Source organism: Myxine glutinosa, chromosome 14, assembly GCF_964187855.1.
Source record: "Myxine glutinosa chromosome 14, kmMyxGlut1.1, whole genome shotgun sequence".
NCBI classification, from domain to species: domain Eukaryota; kingdom Metazoa; phylum Chordata; class Myxini; order Myxiniformes; family Myxinidae; genus Myxine; species Myxine glutinosa.
In genome coordinates, this window is record NC_136274.1 from 57,846,107 (window position 1) to 57,867,174 (window position 21,068).

The 21,068-nt window shown below is 44.9% G+C and overlaps 1 protein-coding gene across 2 annotated transcripts in view; it reads right to left on the reverse strand.

Moving 5' to 3' along the window:
* Positions 1–21,068, reverse strand: part of LOC137439811 (glutamate receptor ionotropic, kainate 2) — a 426,037-nt gene that overhangs the window by 385,270 nt on the left and 19,699 nt on the right. The window contains exons 1-2 of one of the 2 annotated variants that reach the window (XM_078767891.1): positions 19,874–20,113; positions 15,240–15,710 (exon numbers count right to left, since the gene is read on the reverse strand). In XM_078767891.1, the coding sequence (XP_078624017.1) occupies positions 15,240–15,426 (187 nt within the window). In that variant the 5' untranslated portion in view covers positions 15,427–15,710; positions 19,874–20,113. Of the gene's footprint in view, positions 1–15,239; positions 15,711–19,873; positions 20,114–21,068 lie in introns of those variants that run through there. The other variant, XM_068135931.2, reaches the window with a different exon arrangement.

Genomic DNA, 21,068 nt, shown 5'->3' on the forward strand with positions numbered 1-21,068 from the left:
AAATTATTGCAAAGTCAAATTTTCATTGTTTTTTGTTCAATTATATCACCTTTATCTGTAGATACTGTTTAAATGAAGATCAAATATTGATATGTCCACATATGTTAAAAAGATAAAAAAACATTTCATGGGGGGTACTTACTTTTTCCACATGCGAAATTTGCATTTATGTTTATTTAAATTATACAATGGACAACAAAATGTAAATGTTTCATGATATTTGTTATATTATATCACCTTTATCTATCAATATTGTTGAAATGAAGATCAAATAGCTGTATGTTGAAATATGTTGAAAAAGTCAAAACTTTACATGGGGTGCACTTACTTTTTCACATGACGATATATATAAATATACACATACCGACAACTGGGAAAACAATAAAAGAGGAGGAAGGTATACAGTGCATTCACAAAGTATTCAGACCCCTTCACTTTTTCATATTTTGTTATGTTGCAGCCTTCTGCTGAAATCGTTTAAATTCATTTTTTCCTTCATCAATCTACACTCAATACCCCATAATGACAAAGAGAAAACAGGATTTTAGAAAGTTTTGCAAATTTATTAAAAAGAAAAAACTGAAATATCACATTAACATAAATATTCAGACCCTTTGCTATGATACTTGAAATTTAGCTCAGGTGCCTCCCATTTATCTTGATCATCTTTGAGATGTTTCTACACCTTGATTCGAGTCCACCTGTGATAAATCCAATTGATTGAACATGATTTGGAAAGGCACACACCTGTCTATATAATGTCTCAGCTGACAATGCATATCAGAGCAAACACCAAGCCATGAGGTCGTAGGAACTGCCTGCAGAGCTCAGAGACAGGATTGTGTCGAGGCACAGTTCTGGGGAAGCCGACAAAAAAAAATCTCTGCTGCATTGAAAGTTCCCAAGAGCACAGTGACCTCCATAATTCTTAAATGGAAGAAGTTTGGAACAACCAGGACTCTTCCTAGAGCTGGCCGCCCGGCCAAACTGAGCAATCGGGGGAGAAGGGCCTTGGTAAGAGAGGTGACCAAGAACCCGATGGTCACTCTGACTGAGGTCCAGAGATCCTGTGTGGAGATGGGAGAAACTTCCAGAAGGACAACCATCACTGCAACACTCCACAGATCTGGGCTTTATGCAAGAGTGGTCAGACGGAAGCCTCTCCTCAGTGAACGACACATGAAAGCCCACAGAAGCTTGTTTCTCACAGTCTGAGAGTCCTTTAGGTGCTTTTTTGCAAACTCCAAGTGGGTTTTCATGTGTCTTTCACTGAGGAGAGGCTTCCGTCTTGCCAGAACTTTCAGAATCATTGGAATTTCCTGCGATGAAGCTGATCGTGAGGGCCTTTCACTCACTCACCGCAGGCAGGTAAGGTGGTCTTTCTGTCTTCTACCGACTCCTCTCTGGCCTGGCTCCCCCAGCTCTGTCTGTGCTTTGTCCCCCAAATATTCTTTCAGATCACACAATATCTGCCAGCAACCCTCTTCTTGTGAAACTGCTAAAATAAAGACTCTCTGCTCACCTTCACTCTTTAATTGCTCTTTTCTCCCGCCTCTGGAACAAACTCACACACTCTCTTCAATCACACTCCTCCCTCCAGGTCTTCAAAACAGCTGTTCACCACCAACTTTTATCTCCCCCCTTCCAAAACCTTGATCTTTTCTACCCCCGTTAATTTACCCCAGATCCACTTTTTAAAATACCGACTTCTTTCCTGGAAGTCCTAGCAGTGTCCATGTGTTTTTTTTTACCTCTCCCCACCCCCCACCCTTACCCTACCCCCTCCCCCAAATCCCTTTTCCTCCAACAGATCTCGCGATGTCCCTGTTCTCTTCTGTTGTACTTGTGTGCTTCCCCCTCTCTCTCCCCATCTTGTCTCCCGCTCCCTTTATTGTATGTTTTATGTGTCCGTTTGTTACCCTCGCCAGAGGAGAGGGGATTGCATTTGAGTCCATTTGTCTGTTTGTTTGTTTGTCCGCACAGAATAAATATGATTTTCTCTGCAACCGTTGGTCCGATTGACAGGAAATTTTCACCATAGGTGCAACTCCACCTGTAGAATTTTTTTATTGATAATTATGATGTCATAGGTCACGTGGTATTGGCACCATCTTGGAAAAACCTAAAAACTTTGCACCTCTATATCTCGGAAAGCGCTGAATCTTATTATAATAGAGCAAACGTATATGGTTAGGTCGTTATGTCGTTATGTTTATATGCGACGCAAACGTCTTCTTCTTCTTCAATTAATATTAACATCCTCTTAATTAACCCTCTTAATTACGTTTAGACTGCCGAGACCCCTCAGACCTTTGACGAGCCTTTAAATCCCCCAAGACCCTTAATATCACCAAGATCCCTCAAGACCCAAAATACCCTGAAGACCCAAAACACCCCAAAGACCCAAATCACCCCGAAGACCCAAAACACCCCGAAGACCCAAAACACCCCAAAGACCCAAAACAACCCGAAGAACCAAAATACCCTGAAGACCGAAAACACATTGAAGACCCAAAACATCCCAAAGACCCAAAACACCCCGAACACCCAAAACACCCCAAAGACCCAAAACACCCCAAAGACCCAAAACACCCCAAAGACCCAAAACACCCCCAAAGACCCAAAACACCCCAAAGACCAAGAACACCCTGAAAACCCAGAAGACTCAAAATACCCACAACACCCCGAAGAACCAAAACACCCTGAAAATCAAAAAACACCCCGAAGACCCAGAAGACCCAAAATACCCACAACCAAAAGACCCAAAACACACCGAAGATCCAAAACACCACAAAGACCCAAAACACCCCGAAGACCTAAAACACCCCAAAGACCAAAAACACCCCAAAGACCCAAAACACCCCAAAGACCCAAAACACCCCATAGACCCAAAACACCCCGAAGACCAAAAACACCCCGAAGACCCAGAAGATCCAAAATACCCACAACACCCCAAAGACCTAAAACACACAGATGACCCAAAACACACCGAAGACCCAAAACACCCCGAAGACCCAAAACACCCCGAAGACCCAAAACACCCCAAAGAACCAAAAGACCCGGAAGACCTAAAACACCCCAAAGACCCAAAACACCCAGAAGACCCAAAAGACCTGGAAGACCCAAAATACCCCGAAGACCCAAAACACCCTGAAGACCACAAAGACCCTTAAAGACCCTGAAGACCCAAAATACCACAAAGACACAAAATACCCCAAAGCCCCAAAAGACCCTGAAGACCCAAAAGACCCCAAAGACCCAAAACACCCTGAAGACCACAAAGACCATTAAGACCCTGAAGACCCAAAATACCATGAAGATGCAAAATACCCCAAAGACCCAAAAGACCCCGAAGACCCAAAACACCCCGAAGACCCAAAACACCCCAAAGACCCAAAACACCCCGAAGACCCAAAACACACCAAAGACCCAAAACACCCCGAAGACCCAAAACACCCCGAAGACCGAAAACACACTGAAGCCCCAAAACACACAGAAGGCCACAAATACCCAGAAGACCTCAAAGACCCAGAAGACCCCAAAGACCCCAAAGACACAAAATACCCTTTAAGGCACAGATGATCCAAAAGACCCTGAAGATCCAAATGGCTCTGAAGACCCAAAAGACCCAAAAGGCCACAAAGACCCAAAGTCCCCAAAGACCCGAAACACCCTGAAGACCCAAAACACCCTGAAGACCCCAAAGGCCCTTAAAGACCCTTTATACCCAAGATACCCTTAAATGCCCTGAAGAACCAAAATACCCCAAAGACTCTTAAAGACTCAGAGAAAACAAAAGACCCTTAAGACCAAAAAGCCCCTGAAGACACCAAAGACCCAAAACACCCTGAAGACCACAAATACCCTGAAGACCCCAAAGACCTTGAAGACCCCAAATACCCTAATGACCCCAAAATACCCAAAATACCCTTAAAGGCACAGATGATCCAAAAGACCCTGAAGATCCAAATCACACTGAAGACCCAAAAGACCCAAAACACCCCAAAGACCCCAAAGACCCAAAAGACCCAAAGACCCCAAAGACCCAACATACCCTGAAGATGCAAAACACCCTGAAGACCCCAAAGGCCCTTAAAGACCCTTTATACCCAAAATACCCTTAAATACCCAGAAGAACCAAAATACCCCAAAGACTCTTAAAGACTCAGAGGAAACAAAAGACCCTTAAGACCAAAAAGCCTCTGAAGACCCAAAAGACCTGGAAGACCCAAAAGACCCAAAAGACCCCAAAGACTCAAAACACCCTGAAGACCCAAAACACCCTGAAGACCACAGAAGCCCTTAAACACCCTTTATACCCAAAATACCCTTAAATACACAGAAGAACCAAAATACTCCAAAGACTCTTAAAGACTCAGAGGAAACAAAAGACCCTTAAGACCAAAAAGCCTCTGAAGACCCAAAACATCCTGAAGACCACAAAGACCCTTAAAGACCCTGAAGACCCCAAAAAACAATGAAGACCCAAAATACCCCAAAGACCCAAAATACCCCGAAGACCCAAAAGACCCCAAAGACCCAGAACACACTGAAGACCATAAAGACCCTTAAAGACCCAAAAGACCGCAAAGACCCAAAACATCCTGAAGACCACAAAGACCATTAAGACCCTGAAAGACCCAAAATACCCCAAAGACCCAAAATAGCCCAAAGACCCAAAATAGCCCAAAGACCCAAAATACCCTGAAGACCAAAAACACCCCAAAGACCCAAAACACCCCAAAGACCCAAAACACCCCAAAGACCCAAAACACCCCGAAGACCGAAAACACCCCGAAGACCCAAAACACACAGAAGACCCAAAATACCCAAAATACCCCGAAGACCCAAAACACCCTGAAGGCCCAAAACACCCTGAAGACCACAAATACCCAGAAGACCTCAAAGACCCTGAAGACCCCAAAGACCCTAAAGACCCCAAAGACCCAAAATACCCAAAATACCCTTCAAGGCACAGATGATCCAAAATACCCTGAAGATCCAAATGGCTCTGAAGACCCAAAAGACCCAAAAGGCCACAAAGACCCAAAGTCCCCGAAGACCCAAAACACCCTGAAGACGCAAAACACCCTGAAGACCCCAAAGGCCCTTAAAGACCCTTTATACCCAAAATACCCTTAAATACCCAGAAGAACCAAAATATCCCAAAGACTCTTAAAGAGAGGAAACAAAAGACCCTTAAGACCAAAAAGCCTCTGAAGACCCAAAAGACCCGGAAGACCCAAAAGACCCAAAAGACCCCAAAGACTCAAAACAACCTGAAGACCTAAAACACCCTGAAGACCACAACCCCCCTGAAGACCCCAAAGACCCTGAAGACCACAAAGACCCTGAAGAGCCCGAAGACCCCAAATACCCTAAAATCCCCAAAGACCCAAAATACCAAAAATACCCTTAAAGGCACAGATGATCCAAAATACCCTGAAGACCCAAAAGACCCCAAAGACCCAAAACACCCAGTAGACCCAAAAGACCCCAAACACCCAAAAGACCCTGAAGACACAAAGACCCCAAAGACCCAAAACACCCTGAAGATCCAAAACATCCTGAAGACCCCCAAAGACCTTTTAGACCCCAAATACCCTTAAATACCCAGAAGAACCAAAATACCCCAAAGACTCTTAAAGATTCAGAGGAAACAAAAGACCCTCAAGGCCAAAAAGCCCCTGAAGACACTGAAGACCCCAAAGACCCCGAATATCCAAAACACCCCTTAGACCCAAAATGCCCTTAAAGGCCCAGAGGACTGCAAAGACCCTGAAGACCCAAATGGCCCTGAAGACCCAAAACACCATGAAGCCCCAAAAGACACCGAAATGGTCAAAATGCCTATTCCTCCGAAACGACGTGTGGTGAGGCACGCGGAGCGCGCCGAGTCACACCAGTAGAAAAATTGAGACATTGCTCATTATAAAGAACTCTCCATGGGGAATAAAAGATGTTAATGATGATGTCATAGGTGCCTCCATTATGACATCATGATTCGACAAGTACAAAACTTCATCGAATCAAGATGAAATTTCTTGAGCACCATGTCGGCATAAACTTGTGGAGAAAAAAAATAATGATGACGTCCGTGGTTCGGCCGCCTTCTTGGAAAAACCGAAAAACTTTGCACCTCTATATCCCCGAAAGCGCTGAATAGAAAAAATTGAGACATGGCTCATTGTAAAGAACTCTCCATGGGCAATAAAATGTTAATGATGATGTCATAGGTGCCTCCATTATGACGTCATAATTCGACAAGTACAAAACTTCATCCAATCAAGATGGAATTTCTTGAGCGCCATATCCACATAAACTGGTGGAGAAAAAAAAATAATGATGACGTCATCGGTCACATGGTTCGGCCGCCATATTTGTTTTAACAAAAAAAGCCTTAAAAACCACTGAAAATACATCCTGGTGAGGGTTTGCAATCTCTGATTGCTCTTTTTCTTGTTTTGTTTTGTGATTGATGTTAGCTCCTAGACGAGCCTCGATCTTGTATACAAAAAAAAAAAACTGATTGAACAAGTGATTTTTATGTTGCAGGCACCTGCAGCTCACCACAGGTGAGTTCAATTCCAAAGTAAAGGAGAATCACCTCCTTGAAATCTAATTATTTCTAACCAGTTCTAAAAGGTGCCAATAATATTATCTGGGCCATTTCAGGATTTCTGTGTTGAATAAGCTACGTTTTTGTATTTTTTTCAGCTTTTTTTGTTTTGTTCCTCTGCCAATCAAAGAAATACATACATGGATACCAATAGATTTTTGTATTTCAACAATTTTCTGGAAGAAATGGTGAATTATTTGAAAAAAGTGCAAGGGTGCCAATATTTTTGGCCACGACTGTATGTGCACAAATAGATTTGTAATCATATTATAAATGTCGACGCCATATCATACTGCTTTGGGCAGGTGGGCAAAACAACGCTCATTTTTTATTTTCTACCAGACACAAGCCTGAGGGTCCAGGGAAGAAAGGTAACAAGATTTTAAGCCATTTCATAATGGGTTTGAAAATGCAGCATGAAACCTAATCAGACTAAAATTCCCATCTGGTGCAATGCCAGTCGGGGATGCTCGCACATGGATGGTTCCATCCATATGAGGGGACTTTAAACGAGCTCACTTCATTTCATATGCAGCTTGTGGCTGCTGGTTGGATCATTGCTGGAAACAGAGCTGTGCAGGTGGTGCAGTGCCCCCTGTAGGTTATTGCAGGAATTTGTAATTTGTTCAGGGTGCCGACGATAGCTCACCTACTCTTCCCGAAGGACACCGTGAGATATTTAACGTCCACCAAATAATGCCGGACGCCAAGTTTAACGTCCATCCGAGGAACGGCACACACATAGATGAATCACCCTGCCTATGAAACACCAGGATGATGGCTGGGTCTGGATTCGAACCCAGGCAAGACGGCTTAGAAGTGAATGTATGTATGTATGTATGTATGTATGTATGTATGTATGTATGCATGTATGTATGCATGTATGTATACGTATGTATGGATGTATGTATGTACGTGTGTGTACATGTGTGTACCGTATGGCTCTACTTAGTCTTGTGTCGTGCCACGTATGTATGTATGTATGTATGTATGTATGTATGTATGTATGTATACTATGTATGTATGTTTGTATGTATGTATGTATGCGTGTGTGTATGAACGTATGTACGTGTGTGTACATGTGTGTACGGCTGCTCCATTACAAGCTGTTTGTACATCTCCATGTCTGACTGTTTGTACATCACTGTACAAACATCACATCACCTCACCTTTGTACAGTGATGCCCGTAGGGCAATGACATCTAGAACAACGTTTGTCTGTCCGTATGTCCCCACAAACATACACCAATCAGAGCTGAGGATCTGGTCACATGACAGGGGGCGCAGCATTTAGTAACCATTACAGTTGCATATTTTAGTAAAAGAAAAGAAAATTTTCTGTGGAACGTTTTGGAGTCCCAGCGGGTAACAACATGTCATAAGGTAGGGAGGAGATTAAATAAATTCCTCAATACGATAATGATTTTGAAATGCGATCGACACGGACGTTGCTCCAGAATCAGGAAGTGAACAGATGATGACGGTTCGCTGGTTTGATAATATCTCAATACAATCGTGATTTAACATTATATTTTGATACATTAATACTAAAGTATTAATTTGTGTTTGGAATGAAAATAGAGATATTGAGTTTAAAGCAGAATGAGGAAATGACGTAAGGTTTTCCATTCGCGGATACCCCATTGGCAGATTCGCCATTGGCTGGATATAGCAACAATGAGTTGGGTACTTTTTGTGCAGGTCCTTCACGAACCTGATGTCAATGCCTGAAGTTAAAAAAAAAAAAAAAAACTTACATGATTTGCCAACTGGTATCCCTACCCAGGTCATACTATCCTCTTCAACTAAAGTATCAAGCCTGGCTTCGCCGTTGTCGGTCTTATTACCCTCGCACGAGGAGAGGTTATTGCATTTGAGTCCGTTTGTTTGTCTGTTTGTTTGTTACTTGCCGGAATATATTCCGGCAAGTATGTTGGTTGTCTGTTTGTTTGTCCACACAGAATAAACATGATTTTCTCTGCAACATTTGGTCTGATTGACAGGAAAATTTCACCTTAGGTGCAACTCCACCTGTACAATTTTTAATGATAATAATTATGACGTCATCTGTCACGTGGTTCGGCCGCCATCTTGGAAAAAACGAAAAACTGCACCTCTATATCTCCAAAAGTGCTGAATAGAAAAAATTGAGACATGGCTCATTGTAAAGAACTTTCCATGGGGAATAAAATATGTTAATGATGATGTCATAGGTGCCTCCATTATGACGTCATAATTCGACAAGTACAAAACTTCATCCGATCAAGATGAAATTTCATGAGCATAATCTAGGAATAAATTAGTTTACGAAAAAAAATGACGTCATCGGTCACGTGGTTCAGCCAACATATTTGTTTTAACACAAAAGCCTTAAAAACCACTGAAAATACATCCTGGCGAGGGTTTCCAATCTCCGATTGCTCTTTCTTGTTTGTTTTGCATCTCTTCAGAAAAGCGCGCCACACAGGGAACACGTCACAGTGAATTAAAAGGCGGCGGCGGCAACGGGGTTGCCTTGTGTGGTAAAATAAATAAATAAAACCTTTGTTTTATGACTTTCGACAACTGGTTTATAAAAACAATATTGAGAGAAATTGTTCTGATTGTTGCGACTGATCTTGCTTATACAGCGCTTAAACACAACCTATGATTAATTGAAGCAACCTCAAGCTCCACGAGTAACAAATAAGATAAGACAAATCAAAAAGAGAACCCAGTGACAAACGTATGAAACGATAAAAAAAAAAAGACTTTCGGAGAGCACGGTATCGGCGTCCGAAGGCGACCAGGGCACGTCCGAGGGGACCAGGACACGTCCGCGGAGACGGCCGGTCCGGTACCCTGGACACTAGTCCAGGGCATGGCCGAGGGAACCAGGGCACGTCCGCGGGGACCTGGGCACGTCCGAGTGGACCAGGACACGTCCGCGGGGACCAGGGCATGTCCGAGTGGACCAGCACACGTCCGCGGGGACCAGGGCACGTCCGCAGGGACCAGGGCATGTCCGAGGGGACCAGGGCACGGAGAGCCAAGCCGGTACCCTAAGGCTCCATTGAAGAGAAACGCGGCCATCGACGGACCCGTTCACTGGGTATTAAAGCGGCTTTCTCTGTACGTGTTGGAATCATAATGAAAATCCCTCTCGCATTTTCCCGTCGATAAACAGCCGGATCCTCACTAATTAGAAGCAAAACGCTGTACGGGGACAAATCTGTGGTGCTTTCGTCCGTGGGGCTTCAGTGCTGACGTCGCGTCCTCATCATGAGCCCATCATGCGCTCCCGGAGACCCGGACAGGTGCAGAGAGAGAGAGATGGGAAGAAAGGGGACGTGGGGGTTAGGGGGGAAATAAGGATGGGGCTTAGGGGAAGAAAGGGATATGGGGGTTCGGAGAAGAAACGGGAATGGGTGTAAGGGGTGGGGTAGTGGAAGAAATGGGGTAGGGGAAAAGGGACATATGGGGTAAGGTAAGGGAAAGTGGGATGTGGGGTGGGGTAGAGTAGGGCAAGAAAGGGGGATTGGGGATAGGGGAAGAAAGAGGGCTGGGATAAACGAAGAAGGGGAGGGGCGTAATGAAGGAACAAGGATAGTATGAGTGATGATGGGGGACAGTAGTAGGGTGAGAGAAAACATGGATAGTGGGAGGTGGGGGGAGATCGAGATGGATAGCGGGGCCGGAAGAAGGGATAGTGGGGGGAGGGGATATGGATAGTGGGAGGGTAGAGAAGGGATATTGGGGGGAGGGGGATATGGATAGTAAGGGGAGTCGGGGGGGGGGGAGAAAAGGGATAGTGGGGGGAGGGGGATATGGATAGTGGGAGGGTGGGGGAGGGTAGGGAAGGGATATTGGGGGGAGGGGGATGTGGATAGTAAGGGGAGTCGGGGGGGGGGAGAAAAGGGATAGTGGGGGGGGGGGAGAAAAGGGATAGTGGGGGGAGGGGAGAGAAGGGATAATGGGGTAGGGGGATATGGACATTGGTGGGGATAAAAGGGATAGTGGGGGGGGAGGGGGGGGTATGGATAGTGGGAGTAAGCAAATAAGAGGGATATTTGGGGAAGGGAAAGAGGGATAGATGGCTAAAGAAGAGAGATAATGGGGTATAAATAAGAGGGATAGTGGGGAATTAGAGGGGAGAAAAAGAATGGGGGAGAGGGAAGGGTTGATGGGGAACGGAACAGATGGTGTGGGGTGAAAAGATGGTGAGAGGGCATGGTAATGGACAGAAAAGGGAAAGTATTTTTTCTCGACCAAGGGTTTATAAAGAGAACGTTGAGAGAAATCAATCTGATCGTGAGAGACAGTATCAACTATCAACAAGGGCTGCAAATGAGAGAGGAAGAAGAAGAGGCAGAAGAAGCATTATTTGAAGAAGAAGAAGTCACTTTTCCTCCCAAGCGCAGGCCAATTCCACACCATCAACAAAGTGTTTTGACGTTTTATAAGTTACAGTAAGCATGTAAATACCAACCAAGGGAAGAGAGTGAGGCAATACGCCCGACACCAATGGAGAGGTTGTGTGTGTTCCACATTGTGCGGTATCAAAGTGGCTTTGATTTGCTTTCTCAATCACGTAAACCTTACATGGAAATATCGCCTCATTTAACCACAAATTAACTGGGGGCGAATACATTCCGGTCCACGGCCAAAGAAAACGGCAAAGAGAAAGGGATAGACGTCACGGGTGCACGTGTCACACTCAGTGGTACAAATAACATTTATAATAATAATAGTAATATTTTTACCACTCAATTACCCAGTCCTTTCTCCATAACTAAGAAGCTCGTTGCCTCCAGGTTTTGTGTCCACCACCAAGGCGTGCCAAGAGCTCACCGGTCATTTTCCAATTGCCATTACGTGCCGTGGATCCCACAAGGATGTACGTTGCATTCCTAAGGCCAAAAAATATATATATTGCTGGTCTCTGGTCAGACCAAAGTTCCAGAATTGATGCGGCGATGCGGTTTTTTTTCTTTTTTTTGAAAAGCATGGATTGCACATATAGAGGTGTTTTTTGTGTCCTCTTGCCTTGCGGTCCTCGTCATCTGCTGTGGCGCCGTCCAGAGAGAAATTAAAGACAGCCAATGGGACTTGTAGGCCTTTTTTTTGTAAAATAATGAACACAAGCTTAAGTTATTTTAAAATGTATTTATTCTGAAAATCATTAAGTTCTTCAAGCATATTATAGACTGCCATTTCGATCTCGAGATCGCCTCGCCGTACCGTCAAACATTCCAATGCGTCCATCGCGTCAACACTGCGCATGCGCAAGTGGTCTAACAGGCCGCTGGTCTCCCACGATCTCTTCTCCCAGTCCACCAGATTATCACAGACACTTACAACTTCATGACAAACGAGATAGGATCCAGGTCTAACTAACGAGACCACCCGCAGCTCTCTAGGCCTTCTGGTTGCTTCACACGAACCCGACAAAGATCGTCTTCGTTTCAATAAATGGCAATATCCAGCCGATAGAGGCCTTGCATCACGTGAGCGTCGTCCATGGCAACCGGTTCCGGCCGCCATCTTGGGTGGCATAAACAACATGGCGGGAAAGCTGTCGTTTCATCAGACGCACCTGTCAGTTTATGCACCTAGCTTGCCCGTTGAGGCGTTTTCGCGGTATTGCGAGAAACTGAGGCTGTGTCTTCTGCCTGTGGACCTGTGTGGACCCACAAGTACGCCACATACACTCCACAGTACACACACTCCACACGTATGCCACAGGTATGCCACACACACTCCACACATATGCCACAAGTACGCCACACACACTCCACAAGTACGCCACACACACTCCACAAGTACGCCACACACACTCCACAAGTACGCCACACACACTCCACAAGTACGCCACACACACTCCACAAGTACGCCACACACACTCCACAAGTACGCCACACACACTCCACAAGTACGCCACACACACTCCACAAGTACGCCACACACACTCCACAAGTACACCACACACACTCCACAAGTACGCCACATACTCCACAAGTACCCCACACACACTCCACACGTACGCCACACACACTCCACAAGTACGCCACATACACTCCACAAGTACGCCACATACACTCCACAAGTACGCCACACACACTCCACGTGTACGTAACCAAACGCCTAATCCGGCTTTTCGCTTTGCGAGCGAAGGTAACAACCTCATGAGCCATATTCTCACCTGAGAGCTGCAGTCAAGGCAGCCATGAAGCCGTTTTAGCGTTGTGTCGTCCGGATGAAATCGGGCTGTACATTCGACAGCACAACAACTCTTTACCATCGTGTAGGGGGCAATTTATATGTGAGACGAGTTTCAAATTGCCGCCATTACGTATGGTAGCAGAAGCAATGTTTTTCCACCCAAGCGGTCACGTGACTAAGACGATGACGTCACATGCAACTTCCCTATTGGATTCATGACGTCACGGCACACAAAACTACTCATATCTTTGGAACGGCTGGTTGGATTTGGACAAACTAAACGCAGTTTTGTAGGAGAGAACAGTGCGCGAACGTCGATACCAAATTTGAAAAAAAAACATTGTTGACGCGCACGGTCAAAATCGATGCGCGCGCTGACCAGAACCCGGAAATATATTTTTCTCGGCCACACGTAGGCCAAAAGGTCAACATAGGCTGCATTTCTAAAATCGTCGTTTTTCATCCGATTGACTTAATGCCATTACGTGCCGTGAATCCCACAAGGATGTACGTTGCATTCCTAACCCAGGTTACCTTGGTCATACACTCGACGTCACGACATCACCAGCTTAACGTATAATGATGTTTTCCTAATTAGCGGCGAAAACATGGACGTGAATGTGCAGTGGGAATTCATTCTGTAAGCTACATAGGGAACCGCATCAGTGGCACAACGTCTCCCTCAGCTAATGATGCCACCCCGCATCCTTGGGCTGCATATGAGAGAAGAAGAAGAGGCAGAACAGGAATTATTTGAAGAAGAAGAAGAAGGCACTTTTTCTCCCAAGCGCAGGCCAATTGCACACCATCAACAAAGTGTTTTGACGTTTTATAAGTTACAGTATCATCTATCAACTATCTACAAGGGCTGCAAATGAGAGAAGAAGAAGAAGAGGCAGGATAAGCATTATTTGAAGAAGAAGAAGTCACTTTTTCTCCCAAGCGCAGGCCAATTGCACACCATCAACAAAGTGTTTTGACGTTTTATAAGTTACAGTGTCATCTATCAACTTTCTACAAGGGCTGCAAATGAGAGAAGAAGAAGAAGAGGCAGGAGAAGCATTATTTGAAGAAGAAGAAGTCACTTTTTCTCCCAAGCGTAGGCCAATTGCACACCATCAACAGTGTTTTGACGTTTTATAAGTTACAGTATCAACGATCAACAAGGGCTGCAAATGAGAGATGAAGAAGAAGAGGCAGAGGCAGCACTTTGGAAGAAGAAGAAGTCACTTTTTCACCGAAGCGCAGGCCAATTGCACACCATCAACAAAGTGTTTTGACGTTTTATAAGTTACAGTATCATCTATCAACTATCTACAAAGGCTGCAAATGAGAGAAGAAGAAGAAGAGGCAGGAGAAGCATTATTTGAAGAAGAAGAAGTCACTTTTTCTCCCAAGCGCAGGCCAATTGCACACCATCAACAGTGTTTTGACGTTTTATAAGTTACAGTATCAACGATCAACAAGGGCTGCAAATGAGAGATGAAGAAGAAGAGGCAGAAGCAGAACTTTTGAAGAGGAAGAAGTCACTTTTTCACCGAAGCGCAGGCCAATTGCACACTATCACCAAAGTGTTTTGACGTTTTATAAGTTACAGTAAGCATGTAAATACCAACCAAGTTGCATTCTAGTTATCGTTGACGTGAGGTGGTGTACGCATGGTGCTCATTGCGGAGAGACCTTAAGCACGCGTGTCATTTGAGCGATCAAACTCATTGGGTTTGAGACACCTTTAAACGCTTTCACCGAGTGCGCTGCCGCGATATTTAAGGCCACATCGTCCCCCTGCAAACTGTCATGCAGTTCGTATTGTTAGTGAAAACACATTAATGTCATCCGGGAGGATAAATATCCCACACCAACTCCCCCATTCCCCGTGAATTACAGCGTGACGGTAACAAAATTGCCCGCAAGGTGCTCACGCAGGTACGTGTGCTGCACGCGTGCTGGTGAGGGGTATGAGAAGAGAAGTGGAAAAGGGCGGGACGTAGAATTCCAACAAAAGGGGGATCCGTGGGTTGATTGTGGATATGCGGGACGTTGCTCCGATATGCGTCGTTACAATAAGAAAAGCAACAACGTAGATCGAGGATCCTAGACTATACAGACGCTCGGTGGTGTGGAAGGTCCCCCACGGCGGGAAGCCATCGGCAACGGTAAAACGCGCAAGTGTTTTCATTCAACCCTCCTTGGCCATTGTCGCGAAACAACCCGCAAATTAGCGACAACAACGGCCAAGCGAAGCCGATCAGACAGCACAAAGCGAATTGGTACTTTGGTGCCGTCTATGAAAGACGTTCTCTCGGTGCGAACCGCATCAAAATTGGCGCGAAAAGCTCCGACGAGCGTTATGACGAGAGGTATGAATCATTAGGGGGTGAGGGCGGGATGGGGGCACAGACACACAGTGTGCACTCACCGAGTCGGAGTACTTGCGGCATGGCTCCAGTAATTCCAAGCAAGGATAGACAGATGAATATCCAGACCGCCAGGACCAGCGCGTAAGTCCAAGTACACGGGGGCGACTTGTAACGGGCTCTGGTCGCACACATCTTCCCCGCACGGGACGGCTTCGGGACGATCTGTACCGGGACACGTGCTGGCATTCCGTGCGGGACCGCCTACGGGCAGCCGCTCCGCTCTCTCAGTGCATCGCGCTCCCAACTGGGGCAACCCATCATTCCGAGCCGCCGGGGGCTCTTTTCCGCGCCCCGGTCGAACCTCCCACAGTCATTGTCGTCCGACCAAGGAGAAGAGGCAAGAGACCCGGGTGGTCGGTCCGGCGGCCGGAGTGCGAAGCAGTATCCCCGCCCGTGCTGGGAGAATTGAAGCCCTCTCGTCACCCTTGCTCGTGCGATGGGGAGGCACGAGCACTGCGCTGAAGTCGCTTCTGGGGAAGGGGGTGCCAAGGAACGAGGATGAAGAAGAAAAATAAGAAAACATATAAGGCCCACAATGACAGCTCAAGCCACTGCGAATTGCGAGGATCCTGGTGCAAGCAGGTTGTGTGATGGATTGTGGCAATAATATATTTATTATGTATGCTTATGCAGACCTGCCACATACACACACACACACACATGAGTATATATATATATATATAATATATATATATATATATATATATATATATATATATATATTACATATATATATGTATACATATATATATGGTCATAGAACTGTAAATAAGTTAGATTTGTGCTTGTATATAAAATGCTGCCCACCGGCTCTATGTTTAGTTTGAAAATAATTCCGCAATTCGGTTAATTGTGGGCGTAATTCTGATAGCTACTCAACGCAGTAGGTGGGACATATTTAGTGTTGTAAAACTGTCGCATACATGGGATAGAGTAAATGTTAGGGGGAACCACATCTAAGTGTCACACATAATTAAAAGTTAGTCCCAACTCTTTCTCAAAACCGGTCATTCCAGTAGGTTCGACTCGGGGATGAGTCTGACGAGGGAGGGGGGCAGTGTTGCGGTCTTGAGTCTGTCAAGTGAGTTTAATAAAGGTTAAAGTCTGTCCCCTATAGTTAGTCACACAAGCAACATGTAGCCTCACAATAGTATAGTTATGTCTTAGTATTTGTGAGCTTAGTTCCCTTCCAGTGTTAATTCTGCATTGAGTAGGAGCCAGGGAATACACCCTACTTGCCACCGATTTCCCAGCCACCCTAGCCTCGATCCAGTTTGTTAAGCATTGGGTGATCATTGGCCGAGTTAATACGAGGTATGCCAATGAAGGATCGGGGCGGAGTCGAGGTGGAGCGGCAGAAGCAATGACGGTAAGCACGAGCCGCCAATCAGAGCTCGAGGATGGTGGCGGCGGCGTGGCGTCAGAGGGCATGGTGAGAAGAGTCTGGTGAGTTCCAGAAGGTTCGGGGGCGTAGCTATAAAACCCGCTGCAAAAGCCCTCGACAGGACTTGCATCGGAGGGCTAAGAGGACTTGACTTGCTGCGAGGGAGAGAGATAAAAGGACTCGCGTTGTACTGCCTGATGAACTTGACCATTGCACGGGAATGCGCGCGCCAACCAACACCAAGTGTATTGAAGAAGAGGGGTTGGTCGCTACATATATGCGGGCGCAGCCAGACGTGCTAATAATGAATATAGCGCATTGCAGCCGCGCGAGTGAACGAGGCTGAGTAACCGCCGGCCACGCTAAAGTCCGCCCTCTACCGTTTCTCCCCGATCATCTGCTTTGTACGAGAGACGCGCTACGAGTCCCTGCCTTCGCCTGCCGCCATCTTCGCGGGACGTGCCGGGGACCGTGGAGAGTCGGACGGAGGCCATCTCTGGACGACGACATCGACGCGAGGGGAACACCTGCCCATCTGCAATCCCCTGTGTGAGTGAGACGGGCCCGTTGTCCCAGGGATAAGTTAAAGACTGTTTAAGGATTGCTCTGTGTCTCTTCGTCCTTGAACTGTATATACGTGTGGGAAGTAATTAAACCCATCTGTTCTTCCTTTCTTCTTGATTCGATCGTTTCTGTGATTTCTCCAGTTGACGAAGCGTGGCACGAATAAGATCGCTCCAATCGGGTTCCAACATCTAAGACTGTGCGGACCACGTGTACGCGTACTCAAACCACACGTGGTTCGTGCGAGGCTTGTTTCCTCGCTCCCAGGGCAGCGCGGGTACTTAGGTATGAGCGAAAAGTAGTCCCGAAACCCTACACCGTGTGTCCGGGAGGGACGTAATAAGTCTCGGTTCCACCAGGCCCAGTAAAGACAAGAGGATTAATCCCCCCTTGATAAGGGGAAGAAGGCCGGCGTAGAGAACCGTAACAATATATATATATATATATATATATATATATATATATATATATATATATATATATATATATATATATATATACATACATACATATCTAAATATATACATACATATCTAATATATATATATATATATATATATATATATATATATACTTACATGTATATACTTACATGTATATACTTACTTGTATATACTTACTTGTATATACATAAACATATACCGTGCCTATAGAAAGTCTACACCCCCTTCCAAAGTGAAAAACAAATTCTACAAATTTCAGAATATTAATTAAAATACAAAACTAGAATATCTTGGGTGATTAAGTGTCCACCCCCCTTTAGTTACTACTTGGTTGAAGCACCTTTCACAGCAATTACAGCTTTGAGTCTGTTGGGATAGGTCTCTCCAACTTTGCACACCTTGATTTGGCAATATCTCCCCATTCTTCTGTACAAAACTGTTCAAGCTCAGTTAAGTTGCATGGGGAGCGTTGATGGACAGCAATCTTAAAGTCATGCACCAGATTTTCGATTGGATTTAGGTCAGGGCTCTGACTGCGCCACTCAAGGACATTTATCTTTTTGTTCCTTTGCCACGCCAGTGTAGCTTCTTTGGCTGTGTGCTTCGGGTCGTTATGCTAAAAGGTGATCTTCCATCCAAATTTCAGCTTTCTTTCAGTGGGCAGCAGGTTTTCCTCTAGGAATTTTCTGTATTTTGCTCCATCCATTTTCCCTTCCATCCTGACAAGTGCCCCAGTCCCTGCTGATGAGAAACATCCCCATAACATGATGCTGCCACCACCATGCTTCATAGTAGGAATGGTGTTCTTTGGGTGATGGGCTGTGTTGGGTTTGCACCAAACATAACATTTTGCATTTAGGCCAAAAAGTTCCATCTTGGTTTCGTCAGACCACAAAACTTTTCGCCACATGGCTTCGGAATCCCCGGAGTGGTTTTTTGCATACCTCAAACGAGACTCAAGGTGGGCTTTTTTGAGTAATGGCTTCCCTCTTGCCACCCTAGCATACAGGCAAGACTTGTGGAGTGCTTGGGATATTTTTGTCACATGCACACACTGACCAGTCTTTGCCATAAAGGCCTGTAGCTCCTTCAAAGTTGCCATTGGCCTCTTGCTGGCCTCTCTGATCAGTCTCCTCCGTGGTTGGTCATCCAGTTTGGAAAAACGGCCCGATCTAGGCAGGGTCTTGGTGGTACTGTACGCTTTCCATTTCTTAATCATTGTCTTGACTGTGCTACAAGGGATATTTAAAGCCTTTGAAATATTTTTATACCCATCCCCTGATCTGTGCTTTTCCACAACTTTATCCGGAGTTCTTTTGAAAGCTCCCTTGGTGCTCATGGTTGAGTCTTTGCTGTGAGATGCACTACCCAGCAAAGGAAACCTACAGGCCAGCTGATTTTATTATCAAATAATCAGAATCACACCAATTTAACACATGTGGAGGCCAATTAACTTGGTGCGTGATTTTGAAGACGATTGGTTACACCTGAGCGAATTTACAATTGCTATTATAAGGGTGGTAGATACTTATCCAACGAAGATATTATCGATTTATATTTTAAATTAATTTTCGGAAATTTGTAGAATTTGTTTTTCACTTGGAAGTTTTGGGTTACAATGTGTATATAAAAGTGGGAAAACTCTGTTTAATTCACTTTAATGCCAGGTTTTCATGCAACAAAAAGTGAAAATTTTGAAAGGGGATGTAGACTTTATATAGGCACTGTGTGTGCCAGTCACACACACTCACAAACACACACACACTCACACATACACACACTCACACATACACACTCACAAACACACACACACGCTCACACATACACACACTCACTCTGAAACACACACACATACATATACACTCACACATACAAACCTACAAACCCACATTCTCACACACACACACACACACACACACACACACACACACACACACACACACACACACACACACACACACACACACACACACACACACACACACAAACCCACACACCCACCCACACTCACACATACACACCCACAATCTCACACACACTCACACATACAAACCCACACACCCACACTCTCACACATACACACTCACATACACACACTCTCACTCACACACACACACACACACCCATACTCACACACTCGCAATCACACATACACACTCACATACACACACTATCACTCACACACACACCCACACCCACTCACACACTCGCAATCACACCCACACACACACACACTGCTTGCCATCACGATTGATGAGTGATCGAGGCTCCATTCGGCGGGTGTTGGGAGGTGTATGCACGTCTTCATGCCGATACAATCTTTTGTGCAGCCCACGCGAATCGCATGGCGTCTAAAGTTCGCTCTCAGGTGTTTGGCACCGACCGAACGCCGTTCAACCCACATGAGCGAGTGTGATCGGATCCTTCAAGCCAACAGGCAGCGGAGGACCTCAGCAAGGGGGTGGTCCTCCAAGTCAACAGCAACGGTCGAATATAGATACATATATATATACGAATATATAACAAATATATATATAGGAAAAGGATCATCCAACCAAATAAGGAACGAGAACTACTCTGTGGGTCTAATAATAAACAAGCAGGAGCAGATCAGGTCTCAGCGCTAAACATGTTTGTTGCGAGCAGTTTTTGCTTGTTTATTATAAGACCAGCAGAGTCGGTTTAATCATCTCTTATTTTGCAGGTTATATACATCAAAACATACATTGCGCCTCCACAGGATTGCGAAAAAGCTCACCGAATCGCTATCGAGTTGCTCTCCTGGGTTAGATCCGGTTACTTGTTCGGTTGGATAATCCTTTTCCTTTTAGAATGTAAAATCCCAACCATCCCAATCTCGTATATATACATATTATGTGTGTGTGTGTGTATATATATATACAGTATATATATATATCTGTGCAGTGTCGGTCTTGTGTTTTCTTGTCACTGAACTAATCCCTCAAACGTTTGTGAAATCGTACCAAACTTCTTGTATGCACATATCTCTTGTATGTTTGTCCTAAGGGTCTTCTTTTTTTTAATGAAAAAAACATTAAAAAAAAAAATTCAACTTAACTCGACAACTTAATTTTTTATAAGATGGAATATCACGCACATTGCAAATACATTTGTGCAAAATAAACGTTTGTATTATGATTGGTGTAAATTATGACAACACAGCAACTCAGGTACAGTCATTATCTTCAGCTAAAACAAGCCCGTGCCTCTGTAACGACGCGTGGTGAGGCGAGCCAAGCTAGTATATATATATATACACTAGCTGAGGTACTCGGCTTCGCCCGGGTTGAATAAGAATAATACAAATATATGATGAAAATAACATGTATATTTTAGAGCAATATCACAGTACATTTCCTACATGACGTTTTGTCAATAATTGTCAATTTCTCAAAACCTCTTGGTATACAACATTT